At 51.9% G+C, this 10,659-nt stretch overlaps 1 protein-coding gene across 1 annotated transcript in view; it reads right to left on the reverse strand.

The window, feature by feature from the left end:
* Positions 1-10,659, reverse strand: part of COL11A2 (collagen, type XI, alpha 2) — a 136,535-nt gene that overhangs the window by 77,089 nt on the left and 48,787 nt on the right. The window contains exons 15-20 of the mRNA XM_015410260.1: positions 9,771-9,857; positions 5,476-5,532; positions 2,269-2,322; positions 554-607; positions 395-448; positions 86-139 (exon numbers count right to left, since the gene is read on the reverse strand). Of these exons, the coding sequence (XP_015265746.1) occupies positions 86-139; positions 395-448; positions 554-607; positions 2,269-2,322; positions 5,476-5,532; positions 9,771-9,857 (360 nt within the window). The remainder of the gene's footprint in view (positions 1-85; positions 140-394; positions 449-553; positions 608-2,268; positions 2,323-5,475; positions 5,533-9,770; positions 9,858-10,659) is intronic.

Below are 10,659 nucleotides of genomic sequence, written 5' to 3' on the forward strand. Positions count from 1 at the left end.
ATGGGGGGGGGGGTTTCATTGTGGCCTGCCCTCCCTCCTTCCCTGGCATTCTGGACATCCTCCCCGCCCCGTCTGCCACACTTACCCGATGTCCCTTTTCCCCCGGCAGGCCCGGGAGTCCGTCGAAGCCGCGGTCGCCCTGCAGAGAGAAAACCCAAGGGCCAGGCCCTCTTTGTTCATTTATTCCCTTATTTAAAATACTTATTCGCAGCCTTTCTACCTTGAGGCCCTGACCTCGGGACCGGAGACCCCCAAAAAGGAGAAAGGTGCCCCCCCCTCGTGAGCTCTCTGCCCTCGACTTCTTCGTCTGGGAGCCCCCCCCACCCCCAGAGCCCTCGCGAAGCAGAGACCGGAAGGGGACTCGGGCCTCTCCAGGAAGGAGATGCTGCCTCACCTTGACGCCATGTTCCCCAGGCATGCCCCGGCCCCCGTCAGCTCCGGCTCGACCCTGGGAAGGGGATGGCACACAGAGAGAAGGCATGAGAGACAGCCCGTCCCCTCGGCCTCAGGCCTGCTCTCCACACGCGGCCCTCAGTCCCAAAGAGCAACTTACCCGGCGGCCTGATTTCCCTGGTGGGCCGGTCAGCCCTGCGGGCCCCCGCGGGCCCTAGAGAGAGAGGGAGACAGATAGCAGAGACTTATTCTGAGGTCTATGAGGAAAGGTTACAGCGCTTGGGGCTCTTTAGCTTGGAGAAACGATGGCTGAGGGGTGACATGATCGAGGTTTATAAGATTATGTCCTCCTTCACCCAAAGCGTGATTAACACGTGGAATTCACTGCCACAGGAGGTGGTGGCGGCTACCTTATCGGGGTTGATAAGATTATTCATGGGATAGAGCAAGTAGAGAAAGAGGTACTTTTCTCCCTTTCTCACAATACAAGAACTCGTGGGCACTCAATGAAATTGCTGAGCGGTCGGGTTAGAACGGATAAAAGGAAGTCCTTCTTCACCCAAAGAGTGATGAACACATGGAATCCACTGCCACAGGAGGTGGTGGCAGCTACCTTATCAGGGTTGATAAGATTATGTTTATGTCATGTTTATGTCATATATGTTTATGTCATGTCTAAAAAATAAAAAAAAATTGAAGAGGTAAAAAAACAACACATGGAATCCACAGCCATAGGAGGCGGCGGCGGCTACAAGCATGGACAGCTTCAAGAGGGAATTGGATAAACATCTGGAGCAGAGGTGCATCGGTGGCTATTAGCCACAAGGTATAGACAGGGACTCTGGGGCAAGTGATGCTCTGTCTTCTTGGTGCTTTGGTGGCGGGCAACAGTGGGAGGGCTTCTAGTGTCCTGGCCCTGCTGGTGGACCTCCTGGTGGCACCTGGTATTCTTGGCCACTGTGTGACAGAGTGTTGAGCTGGATGGGCCTCTGGCCTGATCCAACACAGCTTCTCTTATGTTCTTTTGTTTGGGGCAAGGGATGCTCTGCATTCTTGGTGCTTTGGTGGGGTGCAACAATAGGAGGGCTTCTAGTGTCCTGGCCCCACTACTGGGCCTCCTGGTGGCACCTGGTGTTTTTGGCCACTGAGTGACATGGAGTGTTGGACTGGATGGGCCATTGGCCTGATCCAACATTGGCTTCTCTGGTGTTCTTATGTTGGGCTGGAGGGGCCATTGGCCTGATCCAACATTGGCTTCTCTGGTGTTCTTATGTTGGGCTGGAGGGGCCATTGGCCTGATCCAACATTGGCTTCTCTGGTGTTCTTATGTTGGGCTGGATGGGCCATTGGCCTGATCCAACATTGGCTTCTCTGGTGTTCTTATGTTGGGCTGGATGGGCCATTGGCCTGATCCAACATTGGCATCCCTGGTGTTCTTATGTTGGGCTGGATGGGCCATTGGCCTGATCCAACATTGGCTTCTCTGGTGTTCTTATGTTGGGCTGGATGGGCCATTGGCCTGATCCAACACTGGCTTCTCTGATGTTCTTATGTTGGGCTGGATGGGCCATTGGCCTGATCCAACATTGGCATCCCTGGTGTTCTTATGTTGGGCTGGATGGGCCATTTGCCTGATCCAACATTGGCTTCTCTAGTGTTCTTGCGTTGGGCTGGATGGGCCATTGGCCTGATCCAACATTGGCTTCTCTGGTGTTCTTATGTTGGGCTGGATGGGCCATTGGCCTGATCCAACACTGGCTTCTCTTACGCTCTTACGTTCTGGGCTGGGGAGACGTGCCAAAGGCCGCAGTGGGAAAAGGGAGGGTGCAGGGCCAGGGCGGGAGGTTTGTCGCTGGGGCCCAAGGGTCCTCTTACCTGAGGTCCAAAGTCTCCAGCCTCACCCTTTATGCCGGGGTTGCCGGGTTGCCCCTGGAAGAGAAACGCATGGTGGTGAGCGACCTCTGTGGGCCCCCTCCCCCAAGCCAGTTTTGGCATCAGACGCCGGGGATCAGAACCCGCGTCCAGCGGTGCGCCGTGCCACAGTCGGCAGGGGCGCCAAGGAAATAAGGATTGGGGGAGAGCCTCGACATTCCCACCAACTGGCTTGGGCACTTCTAGTCTTGCTGGTGATGCACAAATGGGGGGGGGGAGGCGTTGCCCACAATGCCCTCCCTTTCTCCTCAGAGCTGTCTTTTTCTCCCCCCCCCATGTTTATTTTCCATGATTTCAGTCTAATTACAGACATTTCATTATCTCAGACAACACAAGTTTTTAGAGTCATTACATCCAAGTACGTGTCTTATATCAATGACTAGCTATTTTCTCTTTCCCCTTTCTTATTATGTTTTTACATGTTTTATCCAGTTATAAACCCTGAACCATCTTTTATTCTGTATTTTGTGGTCTTTATCCTGCAGTATTAAACTCAGATTGTCCATTTGCGCTAACTCAAGGAGTTTTGTGATTAGGTCCTCTTTCGAGGGTGTTTTGTCCGTTTTCCAGTTTTTAGCCACTAGTATTCTCGCAGCTGTTATGATGTATACTAATAAATATACATCTTGCTTGACGTAACCTTTTGGAATTTTATTCAATAGATAAATTTCAGGTGCTATGAGCAATGTTCCCTCTAAGCTGTGGAGTCCTGTGAGCAAAAAGTCTACTTTGTGAGCTACTGGCATTCAAGTTGTATCAGTTAGTTTGCTCTGGAGCCCCATCCATCCTTCCTGAGCGAAGACAAAAATGTGTGAGCCAGAGGCTAAAAAACTGTGAGCTAGCTCACACTCACTCAGCTTAGAGGGAACACTGGCTATGAGCTGGGTTTTGCTGTTGCCTTTCTCGGCAAATTGGCGTTCCCTTGGAGAAAAGCCACGGGAGGGAAGGAACCTGGCTTCCCCCTCACGACAAAGAAGAGTCACGTTTTCCCCTTCCAGGTTTAGGAATGGGGGGGGGGAGATGCAGTTTGCCCCTGCAGCAGAGATTCTCCACAGGGATCCTGAGGCTATAGCCCCTCCTGTGCCCTCAGGAACATCTGGAAGGCCCGGCCGTGAGGAGAGCTGCTTGAGGAACGCTCAGCTCCTTCTGCACCCCAAAGCAGCCACACTGAAGACGCCCAGAGGCAGGGGAGGGGAAACCGCGCTGCCGGGACCAGGAGACATCTGGGCATATTCCACACCACAGCCGTATTTGGCAGTCCAGAGGCAACTCTTTTTTTGGGGGGGCCACACCCGTCACATTCCGTACAGCTGCACAGGTGTGCAGAAGGAGCGGCAGTTTGCTGTTCAGGGCTGTCACGTCTCAGAGGGCTGAAAGCTGTCTGGTAGGGAGAGAGCAGACACACACACACAACCCATTCCCCCACACAGACGTCAAAGGTTCTGCCGCATGTAGGCATGTTCCCCCGAAGACCTCCTGGAAAGTCCCACACACACCAATGCTCCCTCTAAGCTGTGGCATCTTGTGAGCAAAAGCTCTACTTTGTGAGCTACTGGCATTGAAGTTGTGAGCGAGCCATTTGGCTACTGCATCAATTAGTTTGCTCTGGAGGCGGAGCCCTCCTTCCTGAGCGGAGACAAAAATCTGTGAACTGGAGGCTAAAAAAACTGCAAGCTAGCTCACACTCACTCAGCTTAGAGGCAACACTGCCACACACACTCCTCACACTCGAGAGCCAGTTTGGTGTAGTGGTTAAGTGCGCGGACGCTAATCTGGGAGAACCGGGTTTGATTCCCCCCTCCTCCATTTGCACCTGGCTGGATGACCTTGGGCAAGCCTTAGCTCTGGCACAGCTGTTCTTGAAAAAGAGCAGTTTCTGTCAAGAGTTCTCTCAGCCCCACCTACCTCACAGGGTGTCTGTTGGGGGGAGGGGAAGGGAAAGGAGTTTGTAAGCCGCTCTGAGACACCTTTGGGTAGTAAAGGGCGGGGTATAAATCCAATCTCTTCTTCTTCTTCTTCTTCATACCCACCCACGAACTTGAGGATTTACATCACCGGGGTCATTTCCTGCAGGAGTGCACAGGAGCGGAGCTCCGGCAGTAAAGAGCCCAGGGGGCGGGCACATGCAACAAGCCCCACCCCCTGCTCCCAGCAGCCCTCAGTCAGAGCAAGAAGCAGCCAGGTAAGTTGCAGAGCCCCCCCATAGCTAGCAATCCAAAACAGTCCAGGTTTTATTCAGGTACAAGCTCTCCCTCCTCTGCGAGAACAGATCTGCCCGTTCCCCCCCCCAATAGCTAGCAATCCAAAACAGTCCAGTGGAGCCTGAGTGGTGGGTGTTGCCTTCTGACACCCTTCCGGTGATGTCAGGGGGTGCGGCATATGCAAATAAGTTATGCTATGCTAATGAGCTCCTGCACCTCTTTTTCTACGAAATCACCCTTGTACATCACTGTATCCTAGTCCGAGGGCTAAATTTTTAGCAGTTATTTTATCTGGTCTTAGTGTTTACCCAGTTGAGGGGGGGAAATCTCATTTTTGTTATCTGACACTGATGCATAGGTAAAGGTAAAGGTTTCCCTTGCTCGAAAGCCAGTCGAATCCGACTCTAGGGTTGCGGTGCTCATCTCCGTTTCAAAGCCGAAGAGCCAGCACTGTCCGAAGACATTTCCGTGGTCATGTGGCCGGCATGACTAAACGCCGAGGTGCACAGAACGCTGTTCCCTTCCCACCGAAGTGGTACCTATTTATCTACTTGCAATTTCTTGCTTTCGAACTGCTAGGTTGGCTGAAGCTGGAACTAGAGACGGGAGTTCACTCCGTCATGCGGCACACTCGGGTCTCGGACTGCTGAATTACCGACCTTCCACAGCCTGCAGTTCAGAGCCTTAACCACCTGAGCCACCGATGCATCCGTCTCTTATAAAGTTTCATTATTTGCCCTTGCTGCAAAGAATACACGTTCAAAAGTGGCATCAGGAAGGGGCATTATTCAGGCTACTGTGTTAAATTAGTCGCATTGTGTTACTGATCTCTGGTATTTTTGTCTATTCTGACTCCAACCTATAGCTTGCGCGCAATTTGTGTTCCGTAATTTTGTAACAGCCAAAGGCGAATTACAAGGAACTAAACTGAAACACTCCTCATACCCACCAAGGGCCCAGAACGGCCAGTATATCCCATCGGTCCTGGGGGGCCACGCAAGGCCAGCTGAAAGAAAGAAGAAGAAAAAAAGAGATGTTGGGATTCTTTTTCAATATCGACGGATGCATTCCAAACACAAGAGCCACTCCAAAAACGCGTACCACCACGGAGACTTGGCGACTGTGGAACTTGTCAAAGAACCTTCAAGCTGGAGAGACATAAATAAACTTTTCCCACATTGACTACATTAGATGGCGTAACATTCTGTCTACCTAACAAACAACATTTAACTGTATCATGACTGAAAAGTAAGTAACTTGTATTCCAACAGAAGGGGGTCATCCGAGAGTCACATAAAGTGGAGACCCTTATAAAAGGACAGGGGGATCTCTCTGATCTGCCTGTCATCAAAAGAAACCTCCATCTGAGCAGGAAGAACTTCCATTCATACTACAATCTCCACTCCCTTAACCTGTACCCCGTAAAATCCCCCCCCTTTAGATCCCCTTTCTCCTTCCCACGCGGACCTGGTTTATCCACCACTCATCTGCTGCCTCCTCCAATGTTTAAAAGGCACATAGTTTTAAAAGGAAGGGGGGAGGAATTTGCTCCAGACTTCTGAGTCGAAACTTACTACTTAGGTGTCACTGTGTGCTTTTGGTGTCTGCCCACGAAGCCTGCAAATCTTGTGATCAGTTCTTGTGATCACGTCTGCAAACAGCTCCTCACTTCGCAAAAGAAGCCAGTCACTGGGATGACCTGCATGTGACCCCTGGGCAAAACTGCCTTTTCTGCACTGGTCATGCAGCACGGAGTGCTTCTGGCATGGGGGCGAAGGCCACCTGGCCTGCTGCTGTGCTCAATAGGAACTCTGACAGGGCGCATGAAAATCAGCCACTCAAGAGCTTGTATCATACATTACTGTGCAGATTCAAACAAAGAGTGTTCACCCAGCAGTTACACTAATCTCAAAGTCTGCAGTAGGAGAAAATAGCAATAGTCCAGTAGAACCTCAAGGACTAACAAAATTTGTGGCAGGAGATGAGCTTTCGTGACTCACTGCTCACTTCTTCGGATACAGCTAGAATGTGAGTCCATCTGTCCTCATGTCTTGAACAATTTCAGATGATGAATGACAATAGCAGGGAAATGACAAGAGCGGGTGAATGACAACAGCAGGCATGATTGGACTAGGCGTGATATGCAGAGGGGCCGTAGGTGTGGAGAAATCAGCATTAGGTAATGAGACAGGAAACCCAGGTCTTGATTCAGTCCAGGAGGATGCACTGTCTTCCGCTTCATTATCAGTTGCAATTCAGCAGTCTCTCTGTCTAATCTCCCTTTGAAAAAGAGTACTGCTACTCGTAAGTCGGTGACTGAATGCCCTGGAGGGTTAAAATGTCCCCCCACTGGTTTTTGAATGTTGTGGTTTCTAATGTCAGACTTCTAGCCATTTATTCTTTGTCGTAGGGACTGGCCTGTTTGTCCAATGCAGAGGCTCTGCCGCTTGTCTCGATCTAGTGAGAATCTGAGGAGGGGTCTTGGAGGGGCTTGCAAAGGCAACAAGGATTTTGGTCTAGAGAGGAAACTGGAGAAAGAGAGACTGCTGAGTTGCAACGGATAATGCAGCGGAAGACAGTGCATCCTCCTGGACTGAATCAAGACCTGGGTTTCCTGTCTCATTACCTAATGTTGATTTCTCCACACCTGTGATACTGTGGGAGTTATGTAAGAAAAGCTGTTTAATTGAGCCGGTAATTGCTCTTTCTGTCTAATTCTGTTGTGTTTACGCTGTTGAAAATTAATAAAAACAAATATTAAAAAAAAATAGAGAGGAAACTGTCCTTTCCTTTCTGGATTTAAAATGGCAGCTTCTCCCCCCCCTTTCTGCGGGGACAGAAAAGCACACCCTTCTTCCGTGCTCCGAACTGTGAAGTGAGTCCCTGTGGGGGTTTCTGTCTCAAATGAAGGGGGTCATGCCTGCACTGCAGATGGGAGTTTCAGATTTCTGCCTGTCCTGTAAAGAGCTGAATGGCTGCCTAACGAACAAGGAGACGCCACCAGACGCTAAGCGGAGTCTCGCTTGCCGGAGTCATTTTGTTGAGCGATCCAAGACACGGAGAGGGAACAGAGACAGAGAAGAGAGCGGGAGGTAATTTATTCACCGGGTCAAGAGCGCTTCTGGCAAGAACGGGGAGAGGTGGGCGCAGGGCCAGGAGAGAATGAACGGGGAAAGGTGCAGGAAGTCACACGGCTGCAGGGAGGGATCGTGTGCAAGTACCTGCTGGTACCCCTGAGAATGGGCTAAAGCCACAACCGTCTTCCCTGTGGATTACAGGGGGAATCACCAGCGATCGGAGTGGGAGCAGAATTCTCTGCAGAAATACCCAGGATGGGGCTGGGCATGCAACGGGGTCCCTCTTCTCTTTCTCTTTTTTATAAATGTGAGGTAATTTGGTGAGCCGGTTTGGTGTAGTGGTTAAGAGCAGCAGGACTCCAATCTGGAGAACAGGGTTCGACTCCCCACTCCTCCACATGAAGCCAGCTGGGTGACCTTGGGTCAGTCACAAGCTCTCTCAGAGCTCTCTCAGCCCCGCCTACCTCACAGGGTGTCTGTTGTGGGGAGGGGAACGGAGTTTGTAAGCCGCTGTGAGACTCCTTCGGGTAGTGAAGGGCGGGGTATAAAACCAACTCCTCTTCTTCGTAATTTTCCTCCAGGCCAGATTGTGCCAGTGTCATGTATTGAGCCCAAGCCTTTCCTCTAGCTCAGTGGTGGTGAACCTATGGCACGGGTGCCAGAGGTGGCACTCAGAGCCCTCTCTGTGGGCACGCGTGCCATCGCCCCAGCCAGGCCCAGACCAGTATTAAAGTGTCGAATTCTCTGCCAAATAATTTTAAGTAAACGAAAGCATTTGGGATCGCTTTCCTTACTTTGTTTGGATCATCTTAAGTTAATGTATGAGTTGTTTTTTTCTAAAGTAAAACCTCAGTAAAGGTAAAGGTAAAGGTTCCCCTGCTCGAAAGCCAGTCGAATCCGACTCTGGGGTTGCGGTGCTCATCTCCGTTTCAAAGCCGAGGAGCCAGCACTGTCCGAAGACATTTCCGTGGTCATGTGGCCGGCATGACTAAACACCAAGGCGCACGGAATGCTGTTCCCTTCCCACCGAAGTGGTACCTATTTATCTACTTGCAATTTCTTGCTTTCGAACTGCTAGGTTGGCAGGAGCTGGAGCTACGGACGGGAGCTCACTCCGTCTTGCGGCACCCGGGTCCCGAACTGCTGAACTACCGACCTTCCACAGCCTGCTGTTCAGTGTCTTAACCGCTTGAGCACCGCAGAAAACCTCAGTATTCAGGTTAAATTGCCGTGTTGGCACTTTGCGACAAATAAGTGGGTTTTGGGTCGCAGTTTGGGCACTCGGTCTCTAAAAGGTTCGCCATCATTGCTCTAGCTGTACCTAGAATGGGCTGAGCTTACTCCTCTAGAACAATAGCTCACCTAAATCCAGGAACTAGCCCAGGGATAGCGAACCTTAAACCTCAAATGCCTCCCCGTGCCATCCCTGGCCTGTCCAAGGGTGCCCCACAGCCACGGGGTGCTTGCCTGGGCTCCCTGCAACCACAGGGTGCCCAGGCAAGCCAAGGGAAGGCACGGGGGTGTGGCCTAATATGCTAACGGGTTTCTGCTATTGGGTGTGGCCTATTATGCTAATGAGTTCCTGCTGGGCTTTTTCTACAAAAAAAGCCCTGCCTTCAGGGCGAGCCGAGCCGTGACTCCCGCCGGCCCCTCCCCTGCCAGCGATGTTGTTGGTTTTGAAGGGGCTCCTGGAAGGGGCTCTTCTCTCCTGCTGCAGACAGACGGAAGTGGCGACCGATGCTCCCTCTAAGCTGTGGAGTCTTGTGAGCAAGAATTCTACTTGGTGAGCGACTGGCATCAAAGTTGTGAGCGAGCGATTGGGCTGCTGCTTAACCTAGTTTGCTCTGGAGCCCTCCTTCCTGAGCGGAGACAAAAAGGTGTGAGCCGGAGGCTAAAAAACTGTGGGCTGGCTCACCCTAACTCAGCTTAGAGGGAACACTGGTGGCGACCCACCTTGACCCAGGCAAGGAGCTTTTCTCATCTACACCCAGGGCTCTCCCTGAGCCCAAGAGAGATGCGGGAGGCGCAGCAGTGGAGGCAGGCACAGAGGGAGATCCGGAAGGCCCCGCTTCAGTCGGGACTCTCAGGGGTGAACCTCCGTGTCGGGAATCAAAGCTGCTGAACAGGTGGGGGGGCCCCCATCTCCCCCCACCGCCGTTAGACTCACCCGGGCCTGCTGCAAGATGGCCTGAGCTTGGGCTTCCTGGGCGGACACCGCCGGCCCCTTCTCCCCTCCGCTGCTCCCAAAGCGGAACTGGAAAGAGAAGGAGGAAATCAGTCGTCAAGTCCCCCGGAGAAACACCCCTTTCGGGCCAAGTTCCCCCCCCCCAGAGGACCCCGTGGGGATTCCAGGCGGGAAACATCCAGAGCTGTGCTGTGCCCCACGCTGAGGGAAACTCCTGGTGTTCAAGAGACAAACCGCCCGCCTTCCCCCCTCAGTCAGGCCCTTCTTATAACTCACGACGATCCCCTCTGACTGGGAAGGCATCTCCGGGGACTTTTAAGTGGAGCTTGCTGCATTGGGATGAACCCGGGATCTCCCGTGGGGAAAACCTCCTGACACCGCTAGGTGAGACTGTCACGCTGAATAGCAACTGCTGAGAGCCTCTTTGGAAGCCCTGGCCTTGATGTCAACATAACATAGAGACGGTGGGCACACTTGGTGTTAGCTGGCGAACGGAAGGTTCGGCTCACAAGATCAAAAAAAGCCTAGAAGATCTCTTTGGCATCAAGAAGCCTGTAATGGGCCATTCCGGCCTGGCGGTGGCAGTATGGAGCTGCGACCCGAAGAGTCCTAGAGAGGAAGAGCTGACGTAATCCAGCCAAGCCAAGCCGAATGGGGAAAATGCCGTCCGGATCACGTCTGAGTTTCAGCTGAACTAATCCCCGTCGGCTGCAAAATGTGTGCTATGTAAAGATTATATGTGTTGTCCTCCCTTACCCCTATCAGGGGACGCCCTTGTGAAATGAGCAACTGTAAATCGCTCAGAGCTCTGCAAGGATTGAGCGATCAATAAATTGAAAGATTATTATTATTATTATTATTATTATTATTA

Source organism: Gekko japonicus, unplaced genomic scaffold (assembly GCF_001447785.1).
Source record: "Gekko japonicus isolate JY-2015 unplaced genomic scaffold, Gekko_japonicus_V1.1 scaffold1280, whole genome shotgun sequence".
Classification (NCBI taxonomy): Eukaryota; Metazoa; Chordata; class Lepidosauria; order Squamata; family Gekkonidae; genus Gekko; species Gekko japonicus.